Consider the following 24,882-nt stretch of genomic DNA (forward strand, 5'->3'; position numbering starts at 1 on the left):
GAGAATGAATAATGATTTAAATTATATTGCATCCATTTGAACAGTTGCAAAGTTATGAAAATAGGTCAAATGTTTTTGTTGGATGTAAGGAAGGTCTGTTACATTGCAATACATTAAAAAGGAAAAATCCTTGCACGTTTGAATAAGTATTTTTAAAAGCAAGTACTTCTGTATTCAACTTAAAGGGACACCAGGCAAGCTTGATGCTTTTTCTCTACGAAACTCCCCCTTGCTCGCTCTGAAGCTCATTTCCTTTTCTTTGCATCTTCCGTCAAAGGTTTTCGCTGCTTCTTCGCCGGCTCTGCCATTATACACACGTTTGCAACAATCGCTAGCGTTTCGTTAGCCTGCCTCTGTGCTGTGGATGACGGATGTAAACTGATCCTGCTTCGGTCGGCAGGTACGATACACTGAACTTGCAAGCGGGTTATTCTTCCTACAGGCAGTAGGGGCGGGCGAGAGAGTCTTCATTCGCCCTGTAATGAGTCATTTAACCATATACCGACTTACGAAAATGAGTAATTAACATGAAAACGTTGCCTGGTGTCCCTTTAAGTAAAAATCTGACTTAGCAACTTTCACTTGTATTGGAGTAATATTTGACATGGTCTATACTTTCACTTAAGTAAAGGAACTGTGTACTTCGTCCATCTGTGTGTGTGTATGTGTGTCTGCCTGGCCTGTATACTGTAGACAGCAGGGAGCTGAGGTTTGCTGGGAAAGGCCTAATTGTATTTAGTGCTGCAGCAGTGCTGGATGCATTAGAGGGAGGAGACACTGGAGAGCGGATGGTGATGTCATTAGAGGCAGGGAGGAGATGCTGGGGAGCGGATCATGATGTCATTCGAAGGTCATAGAAAGATAGTTAAGACAGCAGCTAACATGGAGAGAAACACGAAAGCACACCAAACAGGACATGCTGTAAAGTCTCCAGTAAGCGACCGTTCGGTATTTATGGAATGGACCACCGGAGGAAAATAGGGGAGGGTCATGTATTTTTATTCTTTGTTGAGGGGAGGGTCACCCAACTTTTTTTAGTCTAGGAGGGAGGGTCACCCAACTTTTGTATTCATGAAAACAGCAAAATGTGGGCTCGCGTCTGGCCCTGGCACCTGGCCAAAGATGACATAAGCGTTTATTCTTCATTAACGCCTGTTGTAGCCTTAAGCTTAACGTCCCAAAACAACGATCAATGATCATCAAAATCATCTCTCATATTGCTCCTCATTACCACCCGGCACGTCCGAATCCCAGGACATAACGCATTGGACCTCATAATAGGCTCGAGATACAATTCCAAAGGGGACAGATAGGCTGAGTGAACAAACCCTCTCGATCTTTGAAATTGCAATCAGTGACTGGCATCGGGTGAACGAAGCTTTTCGAAGTTGAATAGGCTATTAAAAACTATTTGCGCACCTCCATGTCATAAGAGAGACTAGTGGGCTCGCCCTTCTATGAATTGAAAAAGACCATTATAGGCTACCTGCAAGCTGGCCTATGATTTCATTGCTGAGTTTGCGGCAAGGTAAGCAAGAAAATGTTTTTTTTTTTCTGAGTCAGGATATGGCGAGTCAATGTCATTTATTTGTCCAATGTTAGCCTCAGACCATAGTGCACATCTTATCAATAGTTTGAATGTCGTGTGTGTTTCTGCTCATTGACAAATAGCGTTCAGCACAGTGTTCGCCTTTGTTACACTATTTGGTTTCGTGATGTAGCCTAGGCCTGATAAACGGCTTATCCGGCTGCCAAATATTTGACTCAGCTAATGTTATAGGCTATACAATTTCCCCTCTTAAAGACAAGCTGGTGTAGCCTATTAGCCTACTTAAAATTCACTGACAGTAGGCTACGTGTAAAGTATGATTTTATGCATGTACGTGAAAAGGGCCTCGCACCTGTCAAGTTCGCACAGGGCCTCGCACCCCCTTGCAACTGTAAAACCTATACTGCTCTCCATACACTGACAATGCATGATGACACGTCCTGTCACTTGCCCATGCACACCAGCGCTGAAATGTTTAACTGACAAGCATTCGATAAAGAATAGATTTGATTGCAATACAACTGAAATAAAAATACAACTGAATTGTAATCTACAAGGTGGTGGTGAAAGAGTTGTGCAGTGGGCGTAGGGGGCAGTCGTGGCCTACTAGTTAGGGCTTCGGGCTTGTAACCAGAGGGTTGCCGGTTCGATCCCCGACCAGTAGGAACGACTGAAGTGCTACCTAACCCCTCACTGCTCCCTGAGCGGCGCTGTTGTTGCAGGCAGCTCACTGCTCCGGGTTAGTGTGTGCTTCACCTCACTGTGTGTTCACTGTGTGCTTTGTGTGTTCACTTATTCACGGATGGGATAAATGCAGAGACCAAATTCCTTGTATAGGCTACGCAAGTATACTTGGCAAAGAAACCTGATAAAAAAATTTTTTAAAGTATTGGAATGAAATGGAATGGAATGTCAAAAGCGGAGTGTCGGCACCTATGTGTGAAGGTCTGAGAGAGCTGACCATGCCCAGATGCGTGGATGCTGAAAGGACATTCAAAAGTGACGTTCACCGGCTCTGACGTGACACCACCAAAGTACTCCACAGGACATGGGCCGAGCCGCAGTCAAAGGAAATGCCAATGCTGTCCTCCTCCAGCACCAGAGGGAAAGCTACAAGCTGAAGCCACTATCAGGTTTAGTCTAGGTTTAATAAGGATCAAGATGTTTTTCACTTCATATTTTTCAGACACAAACACACCAGCTCCATGTGCCTGCAATTTCCCCTCAGCCCCTCATCCCGACCTGTCTCTCTCTCACACACACACTCTGAGCACACACACTGCTGGCCTAGTGCCTGAGATTAAAGGTTCCCAAAGTCAGCTGTGCCGGCCACGTCATCCCCTAGGCACGAGAGGACACATCCGGCACAGTGACACTGTTAAGGTGCCACAGCCCTACTGTGTGCCAGCCGGGCACTATGCAGCCACTACGCTGGCCTCTTCCATGTGGGCATCTGCAAGAAAAACTTGACTCCAGAGCTATGAAGAATATAGTCTGGCATTTTCATCAAGCTCTGAAAACAAAATGGGCTGGGTTTCGTGTTTACATAAACATTGCCCTTAGCTTTCTATTATGAAATGTATATGCATTTTGATCTCCTTTAACAAATGCCACTCTGGCCCTACTCATTGAAAATACCCCTGTACACATGGCTACAGCACACATTCCACTGGACAAGAGAATATTAGTCGATGTACGGTAAGGCTCTCGCATCCTTGGTCAGCCAGATCAATTGGTGGCCACAAAACACATTAGCGAGCTGCTTGCAGTCACTGCCAAGAGAGTGCTTTCAGATCAGTCCTCTGATATGACTGAAAGGCTCATGTTGAAATGTTTTTGGTCAGAGAGATGCAGTTATACTTGAAGAGTTATACTTCATGGCAGACAGAGATAAGAACGATGCCGCCTTATCTCTCAAAAACGTGTAACCTCTCACCAGAGTGGGTAGTAAAATTGATTTGTGAAATTTCTGCATCTAAAAAGGAACTGACATAAAGCAAATGCTTAGCTTCAAACACATTTGGTGTGAATATCTCACATTTTCACATATTCAATGTGTAGCCAGTATGATGTCCTTTTTGGTCTACATATAGTCATGCTTATAGAATATGTAAGGTTTCTTGAACAAGAATGTCTTTTTAAGTTTCTTTTTATTATTTTGAGCAAGATGTGAAGTTATTGAAATGGCATAAACAAAAACATTTTGAGTTTGTATGTTGTTTAAATTAATTTATTTTCCTTTTGTCATACATACACCATTCATATCCAAAAAGACAATCCTCATTTATAAAAGTCATATATACATTTAGAAAATAGTGCATTGTCTCCAACCAACATATACACATGGCATATTAAATTAAGACATATAATACATTAAAATGTTGGGCATATTTCTTATTCATTGAGACACATATTTAAATATTCATGAGTGTTGGCACATCCTGAAGACATACTCTGACAAAAAGTCACTTAATTTCCTTCTGCTTTTTGCATTCTCCTTTCAATATTCTCAATCTTTAGAAAAGACCATTAAAACAGGCACTGACATCAGCAAGCTGACCTTGAACTGAGTCCAATAACAGCCACTTCTTCAACAACAATGAGAACAAGAAGTCCCTTTGGAAAGAAACATTTGAACAAACTCTTGCTTTGGGGTCCAGCCCTTTCCAGACAATCTTACATCAAAGAGCATGTAATCAGTCTCTCCCAAAATAACACACACACACACACACATTTTCAGACAGACACACATAAATAAATTGACCATGCATTTTTGCAAGTGGTAAACGTAGCACGTTTAAGCTTGAAATGCAATATATTTGCACTGAACTACTGGAATGCTACACCATCTGTATGCACAGAAATATTAACACCTGAATGAGTGGTGCCGTGGTTTGGTCATGGTGTTGAAATTAATCTGGCGAGCAATCAAATAAATCGCAATAAATACATGATGTAGAATACTGGCACCCCCTGCTGGTCAAAAGAAAAGAAAACTTGCAAAAGTACACATAGACCTGCTATCACCCCATAGCATATGGACATAAATGAAAGTATGTTTTGTTGTTATTTGTGATTGGATGTGCAACATGATTGATCCATTTGTCAAGAAATAAAAACAACATAATTTCAGCAAGACTTAGAGGTGACGAAACATAATGGCTAAGTCTTGCATCAGCTGAGTATTAAGATGCAAAGCTAAATCTGATTTTGTTTCAGTCCCTGGATGCCATAAAGTCTGTTTGTAACATATGGACAAGGCTTCAGTGAAAGGGAGAGTACAGAATGAAAAATGGTGTCTGGTTGGATGTCTCCTTGTTTGTTTTTACCTATTATGGAGAGACACACACACACACACACACACATGCACACACATTGTATAAATATAATTGTTTAGGATGATGTCTTGGTCAAACATTTGATCCATGGCTTTTGTTATTGTAGTTTCTCTCCTCTCCCATCGTTCACCCTCCATCCTATTCTATCCTTCCTCCTGCGGTCAGCACTCGCCGTCCTCTGCCCTCATGTGGTCCTGTTCTCGTCCCCCGGGATGAAGTAGGGGTTCTCATGACCCTGGACCAGATAGGAGTAACGGGAGGGAGCCTTGCCCTTGAAGGTCCCCAGGTTTTCATTAGTGGTGACGTCATACGATCCCGTCTGTAAGGAGGAGGACAAGCATGACCACCAGTTTTATATGCTGAGTGGAACACACACGCACAGACACACTGGCCACTCCATAGATAGACATAGATGTACATACACTTCATATATATTCTGTTCTTTTCATTTTCCCTCCTCTCTCTTAACACCAGCAAACATATGATTGTGGCTATCAATTTGAGAAGAAGCTTTGTCAATAAAAGGTACCGTAAGCGATTCTAAGCGGTTTCTAACCCGTAACATTTTTTTTGTCATATTCAGCAAATATCTCCTCATGATCCGCTAGCTGCCCATTCCCTAAGTGCAGCATAAAAATAAGGAAGAAAAAAACCCTCTGTGTACACACAGTCCTGGCTCCATCAACTGGACACAACCAAAGTGGAGTAATCCTATCACAGAACACTGTGTGGAGTTTCCCAGAGAGCACTGAAGAGAGGGATGAGCTCCTTCCTTGTTTGTTTTAAATATAATGTCAGTCACTTTGGACAAAAGCATCTGCTAAGAACCCTCAACATCAACAAACGTGACAGCATTGCTTACAGCCCTTTTAATGACAAGTGCTTTTACCAATTAAAGACACCAGGAACTTGATTTACAGCTGATGACTGGAGTCGTTTATTTTTTTAATGATTTTAGAATAAGCCTCTTTTTCTCTCCCTCCCTTTCTCTTCCAAACACACATAGACACCCACATATCTCTCACACACCATTTATGTACACAGTAATATTACACCAATGGTCACCAAAAGCTGCCAATCACTGACATCCCGTTCACCTTGGAGAAACTGATTGACTATCAGCCCTGATTAAAGGGCTCAGACCGCTCATACCCGCGAGAGAGGACCTGATGTCCCGTCTACTCCACCTCTGTGTGAGGGCGCAGAGGCTTCGGCCGCTAAAACCCATCTGTGCCATGCAGGGTGACGGAGCAGGAGGAGGAGGAGGAAGTGAGTAGCTTTAGCAGAGGAGCAGGAGGAGCACCGGAGGAGGGGAACAGGGGAGGAGGGTGGCAGAGGGAGGGAGGGAGAGCATGGCTGTTCCTTACCTTCCGGCCCATCTTCTTTAATGGTCACAGGAGAGGCATGCAAGGTCAAGCAGGGTTAGGAAGGGAACCCCGCACCACACACACACACACACACACACACACACACACACACAGGGGTATTTTAATAGATGCAAATGTGTGGAAACATAAGCCAACTGAGATTCTCCGATTAAGCACACGTGGTTGGGTAGAGGCTGACGTTTAGCTGACCGTTCTGTTTGTTCAGCATGCATTTGCCAATTAGCCAATCAGCTCTTGCAGGTTTGTCAAATCATTTTAATCTAAGGATTTCAGCAGATTTGCCCTACAGTCCACACATTTGACCTTTTTCAGATAGGTAAACAAGGGTTAGTCCAGGTTTACATGCTGTATGTTGCACGATTGTGCAACACTCAGTATGCAATCCATCAGCTATGCACGCTGTATCTAATATAACCTATATGTACACAGACAAAATTGCCATGTACCAGATATATCAAAGGAATGATATTCATCTCTGGCTGCCAGTATTATGTAACATGCAATATAAAGGGGCTTGTGAATACATATTTTAGGGGATCAAATATGGTAGCATTTTAATGTGTTCAAGTATTTAATATCATTACACTGGCATTTATGTTACCCAACCACAAGTATCTGTAAGAATTACAAACATGTCTCTGTGTGACAAATGAGGGCAATTCAGATACTAGACACCGCCTATGTGCTAGGGGCAAGTGGTTCACAATGGCTTGAATGTTACATGTGTAGAAGTGACTTCTCTAACTTCTGTGGCCAAACTAAATAGGAGTAGTGTAGTGTAGTATTAGTAGTGTAGCGTCATGCCCATGTACGTGGTCTGTACCATTTTGGATGGCCAGGGCAAAAGTAGGTCACAGCCTTTACACGGGAAAACTCAACAGTGGAGAGAGCTACATTTATCAGCAGGATCCAGATTAAAAAAAATGTCAAATAGAATAAAATAACTATGTATTACAAGTCAAAGAGTAAAATGTACTGTTACTGTAATGGTAACAGGAGTGGGATGAGAGATGTGTCCATGTTTAGCAAGCACTGTGTGCTGTTCTTAGGTCTAGTCTATCTGAGAGAGAATTGAGTTGAAAATTATATTCAGTGGTGTCATATTCGACTGATCTGACTAGTCCTCATGGGGAACCAAGGTGTGGGCTGGTTAGTAGGGTGACAGGACTGTTAAGGGAGAGGCCAGGGGATCAGAAGCACGGAGGTTAGGACACACACACTAGTGTTATGGTCTACAGGACCCCGGCACCCCAGGAGGGCGGCTGCCAGTTCCAACTCACCATGCCGTTGGTGTTGCCCCTCTTGGAGACGAGGGAGTGGGTGCTGCCTGCCTCGGTCATCTCCAGGCTTGTCTCTAAGTTGGGGTTGGCGGTGGCGCGTGGGATTGGCGTAACGCCCTGCGTGGGCCACGAGCTGCGGAAGTCGTCTGGGGTGTACGGGCTGTTAAAGTCATTCGGCTTCTCATTTCTCCTGTACATATGTGTAGAACACACAAACACACACACACACACACACACAATCACACACACAAACACACAAGAGTGATAGAGAGATGAGGGAATGAAATTCACACATGCATAGGGTAGGACATCAATACAAATACATGGAGATAGACATGTAAAAGAGATGGAGAAGTATGAGCTCACCTGCGTGTGACGCAGAAGTAGATGATGAGAGCGAGAACCAGGAGGAGCAGAATGCCCCCGAGCACACATGAGATGACCACTACTGCCAACGGAGAAGCTGCACACACAGAGACAACACGTTAGCAAAGATACACACACACACAGACTCATACACAAATTTACAAACACACACACACACACAGGAGCAATATGACTATGTTCAACACCACTTACAGTCATTACAGTTGAAGCCGGTGTATAGAGGGGGGCACCTGAAAATAAAGAGAGTGCAATGAGCTCAGTGCTGTCAGGCTTAACTTTGACATTTGCTCCTTGGTTCCTCATAACTAAATTACTTCTGCATTGCTGCTGTTTTCAAGTACAATTGAACAACAACAAACAGTAACAAATATAACAACATCTCTGCAGAGTCCCACAAAGACCCCCCCCCCCCCCCCAATCAGAATGAAAGATGGCAGTACTCACGGCACACATCTGTCTCCCTCTGCTCGCTGGCCACTGGGACAAGCTACAACAGAGATAAATCCATGAGGACCAAAAGAAAGGGATGTTGAGGTTGTCGGATTATGGGAATACATGATCAGGGCTTTTTGTTCACGGAGCTGGCCTGGCCTTACACACACCTACGCATTTGTTGGGGCTGTAGGGATTGCTGACAAAGCTGCTCTGGCAGGTGCAGACAGGTCTGCCGTCCCGGGAACTACACTCAGTGGTCTCAGCCTCGCACGGCCCAGGGGACAAATCACACAAATCAGTACCTGAAGATCGAGAGAGAGAAGAAGAGAGAAAGAATGACTAGTAGTGAAAAGTAGATTATAAAAGTAAATTAAATCACAGAGATGCCCCCCTTGTGAAATAAGTCAGCAACAGGAAAAAGAAACTGAGGAGAAACATACGATCATATCCTGTAGCCAGTAAGAGGATACTTGTACAGTCTGCTGTGCAGTTCTTAATAGCTTGGTGTATGGTGTCTGTCGTGGAGTTCTCTGTGGCCACTGAGGTTGTCAGAAATATGTTCTCTACCGTGGCAATCACACTGCCCTGGCTGTGGAGATAACACAAGATGGAAAGTTAAATTAGTGAACATGTGATATATAAGATGTATAACATGGCATAGCATTGTGTGCTGTGACAACAGATATGACAGATGTATAATAACATGGCATAGCATTGTGTGCTGTGACAACAGAGATGACAGATGTATAACATGGCATAGCATTGTGTGCTGTGACAACAGAGATGACAGATGTATAACATGGCATAGCATTGTGCTGTGACAACAGAGATGATAGATGTATAACATGGCATAGCATTGTGTGCTGTGACAACAGATATGATAGATGTATAACATGGCATAGCATTGTGTGCTGTGATAACAGATCAAAAAGGTAAGAGCCAACCAGACAATGGGAGTTACACTCTCCTTAAACTCAGAATGAATTTCACCTCATTTATTCAGCCCACAACTGAGTGATTGGTTGATTGATTGATTAATTGTCTGAATAACTGGTCTGTAATGACTGACCTGAGACGTATCACCGTGGAGTTAATATAGCCTGGCTGGTCCTTTAAGACCATGTTCAACTGTAGAAAACAACCAGAATGAGTATTGTTCTACACACAGTCTGAAATTGACATACTATTGATCGAGACATTGATATATTAAACAATACGTTTTTTTTTTGTTTTTTTTTAGCAAATGTAAGTGGGTATAGTGACAACATATACTCAGTAAATGGCATGTATTTATTTAATATCTCTTTGCTCAGACAAAATGGCTATCAGTAAAAAAAAGATCTTGACACCTACTGCATGTATGATTTCGTTAGCAGTGTTCTTGAAAATCTGACTGGATTGGTCAGCCATCTCTGGCAAGAAAGTTGAGTTTAATCGTAGACTTCCAGGGAAAACGCGGGCTATCATGGAAAACGAAAAAAGATAGATGAAGGATTGAGGGAATTTTCATTTTAAGTAATCACATCACTATAATCACAGCTATGGTTATCGCATCACTTGGCTCTTACCATCATCACAGGCTGGAGGGTTGCCAGGCTGCAGGTAGGTACCAGGCAGACACTGGCATGTGGAGTTCACACACATGCTTCCTCGTGGGCATAAGGTACAGGGGTCTGGGGGAGAATTAAGAGTAAGTGTAAATGTCAAAACAAAAGACCTCAGGCATCACTATCCCACCCAATCCCTCGTTGTAACACATACTGTGTGCAGTCTTAAAAAAACATTTCTATGAAGAAATTGTTCCTTATGTTGATTGTCTGCCATAGTGAAGTGAATGTGATATAAATTTTCAATTGATAGGGTCTATGACATACACAAATATATACCTATTATATTTGCTGTAGATGTGGACACAATTGTACTAGTCTCTGGTGTGGTCGCATTCATTGTTGACTGGGTCACCATGTTTGTAGTAGACTGGACAGCTGTTGTCATGGTTGCTGTTGATTCGACCACCGTGTTAGCGGTTTCTGTTGACTGGACAGCGGTTGTTGCACTCGGTGTACCTTCAGACAGCATGGTTGTGCTCTGAGTAGACATAACTGTGGTTGTACTGGGCATTGATTCAGCTGTGGTCATGGTGGAGGTCTCTGCAGTTGGCGGGAATATGGTGGTGCCAGGACTAGACATCTCTGTGCTAGTCTCAACCTGTGATGTGGTGGTGGATGCCGAGCTGGCAGTGGTGCTGACCACTGTAGTTGGTACTTCCGCCATTGTGCTCTCTGATTGTTCAGTGGTTTCACTAGTGGCTGATTGTCAAATTGTAAATAGGTTGAGAAAAACAAACACAGAAACTCAGTTAAGATACAAATCGATGAGAGGTACAATATATATTATGGAATAATCATAAACTACAATAATCATAAACTAAAACATGTTACGATTAACATGGATGAGGAAAGAAATCTTAGTCATTATTTTGTAAAAGCAATTTATGAGTAGGTGTACTGTGATTGATTGCACAAGTCCACTCGATTCCACAGGCAAAAAAAGCGTGCATGAGCTGAAAAGCTAGTGTGATTGTGAAGGTTCACTCATAATCGGCGATGACGCTAATACTAATAACTATTTGCATTTTGCAAGAGCACAGCAGAGGGCAGAGAGCCTGAATCACGGAGGTCCCCAAGGATTAGTGGGAGCTGGGTAAAGCTCCTACCTGCTGACGTTGTCGCCGTTGTTGGCGTTTGTGAGGGGTTAGAGGTGGTGGCCGTGCTGGTGGAGGCGAGAGAGCTGGAGGTGGTCAGCTCAGTGGAAGTAACAACGGTGGTTAGGTCAGTGTTATTAATATTTTCGGAAGTAGTCCCGACATTTGGGGTAGTGGTTGGACCAGAGGTCATGGTATTAGTGGCCGTATTGACGCTAGTAGTTGCTATAATGCTACTGTTAGTGGTGTAAGTGAAGCCTGTGTTGGTGGTGGGCATGGTTAGTGTAGTGGATTCTGAATTCTGTGTCTCTGAAGTGACGGGGCTTGTGGCTACTGGGTTGATGGTGGAGCTCAAAGGTGTGCTAATCTCTACGGAGGATGTGGGAGTGGTTGAGGAGTTGGATGTTGAAATGCTTCCTGAGGTTGGTGTTGGATTAGTCAGAGAGGTAGATGTGTTAGTTACAGGGCTTGATTCAGTCAAGTCAGTTGTGAAGCTGGATGTTGGGGTAGTGCTAGAGCTGCTGTCAGTCAAAGGGGTGGATACTGTGCTTATTCTGGAAGTGCTCTCAACAGTGGATGTTGGACTGTTTGTTACTATGATGCTACTGTTGTCAGTGGTGTTGGTGGTGGGCATGTATGGTGTAGTAGATTCTGAACTGTGTGTCTCTGAAGTGACGTTGGCAGGGGGAGATGATGGGAACAAAGAGGTAAACATGGTTGAGACTACTGGGTTGCTGGTGGATCTCAAAGGTGTGCTCATCTCTATGGAGGATGTGGGAGTGGTTGAGGAGTTGGATGTTGAAATGCTTCCTGAGGTTGGTGTTGGATTAGTCAGAGAGGTAGATGTGTTAGTTACAGGGCTTGATTCAGTCAAGTCAGTTGTGAAGCTGGATGTTGGGGTAGTGCTAGAGCTGCTGTCAGTCAAAGGGGTGGATACTGTGCTTATTCTGGAAGTGCTCTCAACAGTGGATGTTGGACTGGTTGTTACTATGATGCTACTGTTGTCAGTGGTGTTGGTGGTGGGCATGTATGGTGTAGTAGATTCTGAACTGTGTGTCTCTGAAGTGACGTTGGCAGGGGGAGATGATGGGAACAAAGAGGTAAACATGGTTGAGACTACTGGGTTGCTGGTGGATCTCAAAGGTGTGCTAATCTCTATGGAGGATGTGGGAGTGGTTGAGGAGTTGGATGTTGAAATGCTTCCTGAGGTTGGTGTTGGATTAGTCAGAGAGGTAGATGTGTTAGTTACAGGGCTTGATTCAGTCAAGTCAGTTGTGAAGCTGGATGTTGGGGTAGTGCTAGAGCTGCTGTCAGTCAAAGGGGTGGATACTGTGCTTATTCTGGAAGTGCTCTCAACAGTGGATGTTGGACTGGTTGTTACTATGATGCTACTGTTGTTGTCAGTGGTGTTGGTGGTGGGCATGTATGGTGTAGTAGATTCTGAACTGTGTGTCTCTGAAGTGACGTTGGCAGAGGGAGATGATGGGAACAAAGAGGTAAACATGGTTGAGACGACTGGGTTAGTTACAGGGCTTGATTCAGTCAAGTCAGTTGTGAAGTTGGTTGTTGGGATAGTGGTATGGTTGCCGTCCAAAGTGGGTGTCAGATTAGTCAAAGGGGTAGATGCTATGCTGGATGTGATTTCAGATTCAGATGTCGATAGAGGCACTGAGCTGGTTTCAGAGCTAGCTGTAATGGATGTTGGGCTGTTCTCATGAGGAAATACAGAACTAGTTACAGAGGTGGATTCAGTAGTTGATGAGGAGTTACTAGTAGTGATAGACTCACTGTTTTCAGTGGGAGGTGAGGCCGATGTATATTGCTCCGATTCAGTGGAGTTGGGATCACTTGACACTTGACTTGTGTGGTCTTCCGTTACAGTGGTGTCAGGAGTGCTGGTTGAGGCTGTGTCAGTAGTTGGTTCCTCGCCCAAAACGGGTGCCTCTGTAGAACTGGAGGAGGAAGTACTGTCGGCCCAGGTTGTGCTAATTTGCTGTGTGGATGCAGTATTTTCCTCAGTGGGAGTGGCCATGGTTGTGACACTAGATGCTATGTTCGTCTCTGAGGAGGTGGGACTGGGAGTCCCGGTGGACTCGCTGATGGTCTCTGACGATGTTGTCATGGTGCTGGTGACCATGGCGTCAGTGGTGGCAACATCGGCTGTAGAAGTCTGTGTGGACCCTGTGGTGGGCTCCATGGTGGTGGCCGAAGGGTCACCTGTGGTAGGAGATGAGTTCACAGCTGTGGGTGGGGAGTCCACAGAGGGTGAAGAAGTGAAGGTAGTACTCAGGATTGGGCCTCCCGTCTCTGAGGGCGCTATGCTGCTGTCAGCTGTGAAGGTCACTAAGGAGTTCACTGTGGGGCTAGAACTAGGCGTCCCACTGGGAGGGTCTATGCTGGAGGCATCTGTTGGTGTCTGACCCACTACAGCTACTGCAAAAGTGATGAGTGCAAAAACAAAAATTAGAGACTTGTTAAGTTACAAAGAAAACATATAAACTGACACATAACAAGAGAGATGTCTCTAAAAAAAAAAGCTTATTTCATAAATGGCAATTATACCAAGATAGAACTTTGCCATTACTTTTATAATTACCTTATCAGTGTAATGTACTGCTTTTTTAAAACTAAAGCAGTACATTACACTGATAAGGATAATATTACCGGCATTTGTTTATGGTCATAGTCATTATGAATGATTCACTTTTGGGAACCAAAGAGGTTCATGGGGATTTCCCTTAACCCTCCTCTCCGATACTTTGGTCAGAAGTGCTATTACCTCATAGGCCAGTGGAAAATAAATGACCATAAAAGATATCTGCACTACAACAATAATAATTAGAGCATGTACAAATGGCAACAGAGCAGTTCGGGTTCAAGCCAGGAACTAATTTGCCTATTTTCCAGGACCAGTAAATGATTGGTGTTTATGTGTGTGTGTCTGTGTGTTAGCTCTCCTTACTTATGACATTTCCCTGCTCCCATTCCCCACTTAGACAACGTTGCATCCATCAACGGTTAAACATTTTAGCCAATCTAGCCAACAACAACAAGACTGTGAACAGGTGCGCGGGGAGAGCCACACTCACACCCGGCCAGATAAGACCACAGGTTGCCATGACAAGTGAGGGGTTGTTGCTATGCTGATAAGAAGGATAGAAAAGTAAACAGTGCTGCCTTTTCTGTCTGTATAAAGTCTATGAAATGAAGCACACACACATCTTCGTCACCAAAAAGCACATTCATCTGCCATTCTGACTTGCTATAGTAATAATCCTCCAGACCTGACCACAGGGAAATAAGTCTTGCACAAGTACCTGCTCAGCAACTTTACCAAAGGGCAGCAGCAATAATCCTTCACCAGGTCCTATTTTACAAGTGGTTATAATCTTTTTTGGACACTAGGGGCACTGTTCAACCCAACCTGTTAACAACTTTGAGTACAGCAATAGACCTTGACAACACTCACAGAAGACCCACAGAACTAAAGAAAGTCACAGAAATAAAGGAATACACAGTTCCTTAAAACGAGGGATGTTATGGAGACCCCACACACCTGTGTTTACTGTAGCATGAATAAAGCACGTAAAGCGTGTGCAAACCCTCTCCGAGGCCCATCATGAGAGAGCTCTGACACAATTACATTTCCCTTGTGTGTTTCTCAGTGTAACAGTCAGTTAAGAATTCAACTCTGAGCTGGAGCTTGTCATCAGTCTCTAATACTGGACTCCACACTTTTAAGTGTTATGAAACATAGAAAGATGAAAGACCAAGAAACACCATCCAAATTGCATTTTTTACTGTGAACCTTTTCATTAAGACTTTCTTTTACTAAACTAAAACTCAAAGCCGCTGCATATTAATTAATTATGTAATCTTTCTTGAACGGTTTAAACACGGTAACACTGATTTGAAATCCATATCAGATGAATAAGCAGTAGTAGAACAAAACTGAGAGGCATTGTTTTACCATCACTATAACTACAGAGATTACCCACATTTAATATGTGACCTTGTAACTCAGAATGAATGATTATGATTGATAACTGTATGTGTAGTATTAATGAGTTGATATGAATGAGTTGATATGATTTCACCGGGACAGTTGACAAAAGTGCAACAGTAACAATAAGTGCAACAATTGATTTGTCCTGCTTTTTCCATTTCAGAAATCAACAACATATTTACAAAAATCTTTTGTTGGCCAAAAACTGGAACATGACACAATGCTGTAATATATTTTATGTTTTAATCTTTCAACAGACATTCAATCCAAAAAAAAAAAACTAAATAATGAGATTTCAAGCAGGTTTGTGCCTAACATTTCAAGCCTGAAAGACACTTTTCATCCTGATTTGTGAAACCAAGTAACCCAGCACTACTTTGGGAGAACGGAGTTGTGCCCAGACATCTACATGCAGATCTGAATCTTTGTCCATCCCCAAAGCCACACAACTGGACCGACTGCTTAGTGCGATCACCCTTCAGTCCGCTTATCCCCACCAGACACTAAAGAGATGACCAGGTCATGGTCAAAGCCTGCGACTGATCTGAGGAACTGGACTTGAATCCTGCTTCATCACAGACTGAGCACACCTGGTCAGCATTCAAACTTTTGACTTTGTCAGAGAGAGCTGAAGGCCTAACCAGTCTGTTGTAAAACAGTGTAGACATCCACTGGCCATAAAACCTATTGACAAAGTCCAATTGACAGGTAAGACCATAAAGGAATCTATAAGAACTTTTTTATACAGGCACAGAGAATAAATAACTGGCATATTTCTTTGTGTATTGTGGCATTACATTTCTTAATATCAGTCTTTATGTGAAGGTTTTTTGTTTGCACTTTTTGCTATGTTCACTTTGTGTACACAAGTTGCTTTATTTCCCTAATACACTCCGTTGTGAAAAACAATCAAAGCATAAAAGGGGGAGCCGGCTGACAATACAAGCGTAAGACACTGAATCAAATGTCAGATGTTCACTTCTACTGCAAAAGGGCGTTCTCTTCCTTTTCAAAGTTACCAGAAAGCTAGGTGACATGGGTAAGGTGAGCAGATTGTTGCTAAGCGGCAGCATCGGAGTGTGTGGGTTGTCGTGGGAACAGTCCAAGATATCCGAGTTGCCTCTAAGTGCCAAGTCTTTTCTGTCACCTAGCAGCAACCAAACTTCTTTGGCAGACAATGAATCTGTGTTTGGCTCATGGAAAAAACAAAACATGACCTTGACATGTCTTCACTTCATATTTGCCCATTTTATGACACACACACACACACACACACACACACACACACACACACACATACAGTTCAATCAAGTGTGGGAGAAGGGAGAAGATGACAGATCTCTTAGTGGGAGCGGAGGACACTCAGGTGACCACTAAAACTCATGTGACCACTAAAGCTCAGCATACACTTGCACTCAAATGTACACTCAGGCATTACTCTGGAAGAGAAGAGAGCTGACACATTCTTTGCACCCGGAGTTGCCACGGAAACATCTCCAGCTTTACTAGGAGAGATTAGTCCAAGTGCGTGCCTTAAATAGTCTGTATGGAAGCAAGCAGTGTAGGATGGAAGAGAGAGGGAGAGAGATTTGCTTTAAGGGCATGCCTTAGGAATGAGGGGAGCGAGGGCGGTCAAGTCCCTTCTCTGACACCCTGAGGTCACTCAGGTTGCAACCTGGCTATGGCTGGCCCCATTTTCTTGTTTGAAGACAGCAACAGGCCTCTGCACTGGCATATGGACAGGCTCAATCTAATCAGTGGGAAACAAACCTAACCACGACACCCACAAATAACAATTATCATTGACTTAATGAACATTATCAATGACTAATCGCACCTTTACAATCAACTTAAGTGAATTTCAGACTGTACATGGCTGTGAGAAAATGGCTTTCCGGTCGGTGGATGTTGCTCCTGTGTTAAAATGCATATGTTCGCATGAGGGCACTCTTTGACACACACACACACACACACACACACACACACACACACACACACACTCTCTTGCTCTCTCTCTCTCTCTCTCTCTCTCTCTCACACACACACACACACACACACAATGCAGCATGAGCAATTTTGAGTGCTCAGATAGATAGATAGATAGATAGATAGATAGATAGATAGATACTTTATTGATCCCCAGGGGAAAATTCAAAGTCTCAGTAGCATACAGACATCACACACAACATGCACTTAAAAAGCAGCAGAAAAAGTAATATAAGTATATAAATATAAAAAAACTCAACTGCACAATACAGACAAAAATACTAAATATACTAAAACTAAACTAAATAAAATATCCACATAGTGTGCTTAAGGATGATCAAGCATGAGGCGCTTGCAGTGATAGGGCAGGGACTGAGCCTGTAGTTCCGTATGCATGGTAAGGTGCTCTATGAGAGTGAGTGTCATGGTGCAAATAATTAAGTCCAACAGTGCAAGAATAAAGTCTAGAGACCAGCATAAAATAAATATGGACATATAAGAGAATAATGTAGACAAGTAATATAAAAATTATATCAGTGCAAGAATAGGTTGAAGTTACAGCCATTGGTCAAGTATTAAACTAGATGTACCGCAGAGCGGTACAAAATATGACTGCCGCCCAGTCCAGCACATTTTTTCCACAAAAATAAATCACGCTGAAAGGCCTATATGATTCTAACTGTCTCACTAAATTGCATTATCCACACTCAATTCTCACTGGTATCTGCTAGACAACAAGTACCAAAACATGATTAGTTCATAGATTTCACATGTAAAATTCATTTTATACAACCCCACCCCCATCTTGCCTGTTCATAATTCTGAGAAATTCTTGAATTGTGTGCATGTGTGCCTGTACATGTTTATGTTTATGTGTGTGTGTGTGTGTGTGTGTGTGTGTGTGTGTGCGTATGTGCCTGTGTTTGCATGCGTACATATGTCTACTGTGTGAGTATGTGTCATAAGTATGATTACTGTGAATGTATGTGTGTGCGTGTGTATCTGTTTATGCACATGTGTGCATATGGAATGGGTTAACATGACCCCTGGAGGCAAACATCCGTAAAAAATTGGTCATCCTAGGCCCTACAGTTCTCAAGATATTCACAGAAAACTGTGTCTGCCCTACCCTCCTTTCGGGGGGTCCAGTCCAGCGGGGGGGCTACAGATCAAAACGAAAAACGATGGTTCCATGCTATCCATGTGGGGTTACATGCCCACCAAGTTTCGTGTACCCCGGTCTTTCAGTGTCCCGGGAATCCTTGACGGAAATTTGGACATGCGAAAAAGAAAAAAAAATCTGACTAAACCTATAGTCAGAACCTATAGCTTCGCTGCGCGGCGGTCATAATAAAAAGTATTAAGTAATAAGTACGGCCAGTACTTCAATCTGTGGGACAAAAGAAAACACAAATGGTCCCAGGTGCATCATTTCACCTTCCCATCTGTGTGCATATGCCCCACAGACACACACACACGAACACACACACAGAAAGAGAGAAAGAGAGAGTTTATAGTGTTTATCCATCAACTTCTCAGATAAGCATGCAATATGGTGTTGCAATTACCACTTTAGATAGTCACCAGAGAACAATAACAATATAACAGATGATAAACAGTATAACACCATTCTGGTGGAATTATTCACTCTACAACAAACTGATCAATGTATGTGCTTTTGTATGCAATTACAAGGGAAAGAGAAGAGAAGGGGAAAGAGAGAGAGAGAGAGAGAGAGAGAGAGAGAGGGAGAAGAGAGAGAGGGAGGGAGAAGAGAGAGAGGGAGGGAGAAGAGAGACAGACCCCGAGGGTAGTGATTTCTGTGTGTGCCACTATGCCTGAGATCAAAGCCCAGAGAGTCTGACGCCAGTACAGCAGGGGTATCAGATGGAAACGAGTCCCTTTCATTTCCACCACCTACAGAACACAGGAGCGAGGGCGTACACACACACACACACACACACACACACACACAGACACAGACACACACACACACACACACACAGACACACACACACACACACACACAGACACACACACACACACACACACACACACACACACACACACACACAGACACACACACACACACATCATCCTACATGATCTAGGGCACACTTCTGCTCACTTCATAAACATGTAGAAACACACCTACACACACACAGACAAACACATGATCTTAGAGATACTCTTGCTCACTCCATACGCATGGCAAAACTATTATGTACAGGTCTGTGTGTGTGCTTTAAGTATGCATGCCTGCATGCACTACCTGCCTTGATACATGATATCTTGACACATGACACATGATACGTTTTATGACCAGACAGGAGGACACCAGTCAGCTGCCTCCATGCTTGAGGAATTCCTGACATTCTGGAGCCATTCTTTTCTACAGCAGACAATACAAAACAAAATCTCCTTCTAGTTAATCTGGTTAGCTAGCTCAGACTCCATCGGGGTCAGGTCGAGGCATATTACTGCTAACCCAAACCTACTCCCCGTCTCGAATTGGTGATAACCAACAATAATGAAGGAATAAGGAATAAATAAGGAACCAAAGAAGAAAAAGGAGAGTTACGGTAACATTATTTCCGCCTACCTCAAGATAATACAACTTGGCGCAGTTAGTTAACTGTAGGTGATTAATAAACCTCTGAGATTGCCTTTAGGAATGGCTTTCAGTCACATTTATGTATGATCTGCCCAATCCATTGGTCATGGCATGGCCTCACTCAATAAATAAAAACTGAAGGAACGCTTACTTCCTACTAAAGGCTGATTACGATTTTAAAGCATTTAAAATGATTGTAACGATTTTAAATGTGGCCTAATATATTGCTAAAATACAAATTATTAGAATTATTAGAATTAGAAATACAAATTATCTTACACCACTGCCAACTGTGTATTTAGTGGTGCTTGATAGTCAGGTTGCTAGATTTAAACAAATCATAGTTATACCTCCGGTCCAACAAAAACCTAGAGTCTATTTTTGGAAGATAACGAATGCAAATATTTGTTTGGGACCAAAATTACATCAATCAACTTGTTTTTACTTTGACGTAGCAAAGTTTACCCCAAAAGGCTATGCTATAACATTATACTATTCAGTTGTAAATGCATATTCTGGTCTTACTCAAAAGTGTGCCAAATGACATCGTTTTGGTCCCAAAAAGAATAAAATTCACTCGTTAATAGCCCCTCGGTTTCCCTTTAAGTACTAAACATTATGACAGAGATTATTTGAAATACATGTAAATGTAAATCCGAAAGAGTGAAAGACCCTTTCTGACATCAGGTGGTGAATCTTACAGTAACAGGCTTTCTCTGATCCTATCCTGAATATAACAGATTAATAGCTACAAGGGGCAGCTGTGGCATCCTGTTTAGGGCTTCGGACTTGTAATCGGAGGGTTGCCGGTTCGAACCCCGACCAGTAGGAACGGCTGAAGTGCCCTTGAGCAAGACACCTAACCCCTCACTGCTCCCCGAGCACTGCTGTTGTAGCAGGCAGCTCACTGCGTTGGGATTAGTGTGTGCTTCACCTCACTGTGTGTTCACTGTGTGCTGAGGGTGTTGGGATAAATGCAGAGACCAAATTTCCCTCAAGGGATCAAAAGAGTATATATACTTATACAAGTCATATGACATCACCAGTATGAAGGATATCTCTCTGTCACATACACACACACACACACACACATATATACATTTTGTGAACATATGGTTCAAGGCATTTATAGACAATAGTCTGTAATACCGGCAAGTTTCAAACCTATGGGGATTGAAACTAGTAGTGAAACTATGTTGAATTACCACTCTCTCTCTCTATTGCTCTCTCTGTCTCTCTCACCTTCATTTGGCACCCATCTCTCTCCTTCTCATGGTTAAACTAAGAAGTTAACAGATGGTTCCCAAGATCTGAGCCTGATCATAGAGTAGGTGTTCTGCACACACACACACACACACACTCTCTCACACACACACACACACACACACACACACACACACACTTCATAATATCCTATTAAAGCCCAGCCTGAGCATGCTTTCCAATTACAGTGGCAGATTTGCAGTCCCTAAGAGCAACCCTAATCCAGCAGGATACAACAGAATGGAGGGGGCAGACAGAGAGAGAGAGAGAGAGAGAAAGAAATAGAGAGAGAGAGACAGAGAAAGAGAGAGACAGAGAGAGATGGGTATAAGTGGGAGGAGGACAGAAAGAGAGGGAGTAGGTGATAAATGCAGTGGAAAAGATACAGCAAGAAAGGCCAGATAAGAAAAGAACGCAAAAGACAGGTCAGAGTGAACTAGCAGGAAAGTGACAAAGACTACTGCAGTATCTCCACTCCTGATAGACTCAGACAATGAGTGGGCACTACTACTGCAGTAACATAGCACAATTACAACACACACACACACACACACACACACACACACACGGTTATACACTCTTGTGTGTGTGCGTGCACAAACTCATGGACAAGTAGATTAGGCTCACTAAAGCATGTCTGGCATTAGAATGCACTCTGACACAGAGACAAACAAGCCCCTTACTTCTACAGCTCTACTACAGGCTCGACTGAGCCATGAAGACACACACACCCCCAGACACGGGCAGACACACAGACAGGCTTGAGAGAACCCCTCATCTTATCTCACAACCCGTGCTCTCGTGTGTGTGTGTTGGGGGGGGGGGGGGGTCTGTATGGAGGAAAAGTGTGTATGTGTAAAACATGAAAAGCATGGGTGCATGTGTGTGTGTGTGTGTGTGTGTGTGTGAGAGAGAGAGAGAGAGTGGGAATGTACTCCCACTACCTCCAGTCTCCTGGCACAGCCACTCTGCCTGCCCTTGCAACCCCATAACTCACCCACCAACAATTCAGCAGCTCCACACAGAATGACACCACACATGAGAACTTGTGTCCCCCCCCCCACTCTCTCTCTCTCTCCGTCTATCTCTCTCTCTCTCACTCATCATGGTCACCAGGCGACTGACTATACTGCAGGCGCCAGATTGTGTAGAAGAGGGCAGTGAACCTTTGGGTCATTCATTTCTCCTGCAGATCTTTGTGTCCAGCCATTAACACTCACAGCTCTGCCACTAGGACAGCTGGAGTGTCTCTTCCTCTCTCCTTCCCTTCACTCTATGTTGCTATCTCCCCTGCTGTGATAAACAACACAAACCTGCATACACTGACCAAACTTAACAAGCAGGTTCTTACTGTCGACATTTAAGACAGCTGCATATATATACATAAATCACACACACACTCTCTCTCTCTCTCTCTCTCTCTCTCTCTCTCAAATACACACAGACACACACCTATTCACACACTACTCCCATCAGTAAACAGTGAGAGAACTTTATGGGGAAGAGGCACCTCGAGGCAGAGCTCATATCGCAACATGCTTCCCCCTAACCACCCCACCTCACTCTTTTCTAACACGCTAGCAGTGCCCTTTGACCCCAGAATGCCGCAGGGGTAAGTGCTAACTACAGGGTCCTGTGGGGTAACTTCCTGGTAGCGACCCCACTTCTGAGCCAATGAGCGGCTCAGACACATACCAGGTCCCTTGCCTCTGCATAACCTCCCACAATCCTATCAACCTTTGAGACCACGTATTATGCCTGCCTGACCAGTTATGGGGAGTGCAGGTTCTTCAGGTGTCAAGGTTTATAGAGAGTTAGTTAAATAGTAAAATATAATCCACATCACCCATGAGTCATATGACTGGTCAGCGGTGCACAAGACCAGAGTGACACATTTGAGGAACTCATCTGTGCTACAGACACTTTTACAACTGTATCCATTCAGCAAAGGATTGACATGGCTAAAATGCTGGCATCTGTTCCCTAATGGTAAGCTGTTTAGCTGCAGGTGATACAGTAGGCTATAAGGATAGCAATGATGGTTGTGAAATGGTGAGCAACTACTCTGGTAGTTCCCAAGAATTAAATTTAACTGCCACCCAACCCTGACTCACACACACACACACACACACACACACACACACACACACACGCCATGTTTGCATTAGTGGCCCCAAATGACTCAGTCTCCCATAAGCTGCCCATCACTCAAGGTTCCCCTCAAAGTTAAGTACCCTCTCTGTTATCGCCTTATTCAATAGGCTACTTTAATAACTATGGGCATAGTAGAAATGAGAAACCATAAGTAAAAAATAGTTGCAAAAATCCTTGGCAACTTCTGCGACAGAGCCAAGGGATCACATCGAATTGCTAGCCAGCTGGCAGCAGATTCTGATCTGAACACGGACACTAAGCTCCTTTAACATTTTACAATGGACCTCGGTCTCAGCAATATCTGGATTACCTTCATATCCACATGGACCTCTTAGGGTAAACGCAGTTCATTACCGAAACCATTCAGATACATGGCTACATAGGGGCAATTGGCCGCGCTATCATCTCTGATACGATCCGTTACAAAGTTGTTATACCAGACTAGAGCAGCATACTGTCATAAACAAGTTCTACACAAGACACAACAAAACGACTTAATTAACTGTTTTTAGTGTGAATTAACTGTGAAACTGTAACGGTCCACAATATTCCGTGAATAATAAAAAAAAAACGACCTTACCTGACCCAACAAGCCAGGACAAGACGAGAAGTTTATGCAGTAATGTCATGATGCTCCACTTCCAGCTTGTGGTTCCTTTAGAAAGGCTGTTTAAACTGAAAGAATATTTATGGAAAGAACTTTATCACCACGCCGAAAAGCAGTCGCCAAGATACTGTTCGCTGACTTGTCTGAAGCTACAGGTGGGAAAAATTCGCAGCGCGCAGCTGCTGGTGCATTTAATGCGCTCTGCCCCTCCTTGGTTGTAGGCGGGTATTCGCGAGCGTCCTGTGCGTTGCCAAACCAACTACAGTAGGCCTATGCGTGTCTAATTTTAGCCTTCTTTGGTGTGTATGTGCGTATGCGTTTGTATGTCTGTGTGTGTGTGCGTATGTCTGTGTGTGAGAGAGAGAGAGAGAAAGAGAGAGAGAGTGTGTGTTTGTTGTTTGTTTGCTAATCAAATTGTTGAACTTCAAACGTCTACATGAACGACATGTGACGCGAATGCGAGAACTTAAACGATTTTACGAACTTCCTCTTCCATCCATGGTTTACATTAAGAACACAATGCTTCCGCGTAATAAAGCTGTAATTGACGCTTTTATGAGCCTGAAGCCTCTGTGGATTTTAACAGCAGGGTCATTACACAGGTCAGGACCTGCATGTGGACATCATGCAGCGAAATGGAAACTAAACCCTGATAGCCATTCAGTTATGCTATAAGAAAATACCTTACACCAACTGCCATTGTAATGAAGGTTTGAACATTGTAAAGGCCTGCACTTGACCAATGAAAAATATGAGTGCTCACAATCTGAAACAGGCTCTCACAACTGTGAAATAAATGTACTTATAGATCATGGTTAATGTTGATCACTCGTAGAGCAGTGGTTCTCGACTTTTTCTGTCATTCCCCACTTTGGAGGTGGGGAATTTTCAAGCCCATCCTGACCCTATCAACCAGGCAAAACATTTTTCCACCATTTTGCTTCCACGTTACATTTCCCGTCCCGGTCCACTGGATCAGATGTTATTTTGATTCATATGACGGTCTGTTTTATGACTCCTATGTGTGTGTGTGGCTATTTTGTTTTGAACCTGATCTTCCTTGTCATAAAAAGAAAAGGCATTATTAAAGATAGGCACAAAAGAACAAGTTTCCTCCTGTTCCTCACACCCCACCTGTCATGTCTCTATTCCCCACTAGTGGGGCTCACCC

At 43.4% G+C, this 24,882-nt stretch overlaps 1 protein-coding gene across 3 annotated transcripts; it reads right to left on the reverse strand.

Moving 5' to 3' along the window:
• Nucleotides 1–3,763: 3,763 nt before the first annotated feature.
• si:ch211-198m17.1 (uncharacterized threonine-rich GPI-anchored glycoprotein PJ4664.02) lies at nt 3,764–23,853 on the reverse strand. 3 transcript variants are annotated; one of them, XM_042087201.1, is made up of 14 exons: nt 23,685–23,853; nt 12,870–13,514; nt 10,264–10,686; nt 9,946–10,050; nt 9,731–9,837; nt 9,447–9,505; nt 8,818–8,966; nt 8,545–8,679; nt 8,387–8,429; nt 8,135–8,172; nt 7,922–8,018; nt 7,556–7,745; nt 6,255–6,269; nt 3,764–5,206 (listed from the first exon to the last, which is right to left on the reverse strand). In XM_042087201.1, the coding sequence occupies exons 1-14, from the start codon at nt 23,731–23,733 to the stop codon at nt 5,072–5,074; spliced, it is 2,190 nt and encodes a 729-aa protein (XP_041943135.1). In that variant the 5' UTR covers nt 23,734–23,853; the 3' UTR covers nt 3,764–5,071. The 3 variants fall into 3 exon arrangements, with proteins under 3 accessions (XP_041943135.1, XP_041943133.1, XP_041943134.1); XM_042087199.1 differs by having other exon boundaries at nt 11,094–13,514; XM_042087200.1 differs by lacking the exon at nt 6,255–6,269 and having other exon boundaries at nt 11,094–13,514.
• Nucleotides 23,854–24,882: the final 1,029 nt, after the last annotated feature.

Source organism: Alosa sapidissima, chromosome 3 (assembly GCF_018492685.1).
Source record: "Alosa sapidissima isolate fAloSap1 chromosome 3, fAloSap1.pri, whole genome shotgun sequence".
NCBI classification, from domain to species: domain Eukaryota; kingdom Metazoa; phylum Chordata; class Actinopteri; order Clupeiformes; family Clupeidae; genus Alosa; species Alosa sapidissima.

What these genes read in the sequence shown, in the direction of transcription:
- si:ch211-198m17.1 (XM_042087199.1), bottom strand. Translation starts at nt 23,733, where the DNA reads ATGACATTACTGCATAAACTTCTCGTCTTGTCCTGGCTTGTTGGGTCA. An exon ending in AACGGCGACAACGTCAGCAG is followed by an intron (nt 10,687 to 11,093) that starts GTAGGAGCTTTA and finishes TTTGACAATCAG; the next exon opens with CCACTAGTGAAACCACTGAA. An exon ending in GAGGGAGACAGATGTGTGCC is followed by an intron (nt 8,173 to 8,386) that starts GTGAGTACTGCC and finishes CTTTATTTTCAG; the next exon opens with GTGCCCCCCTCTATACACCG.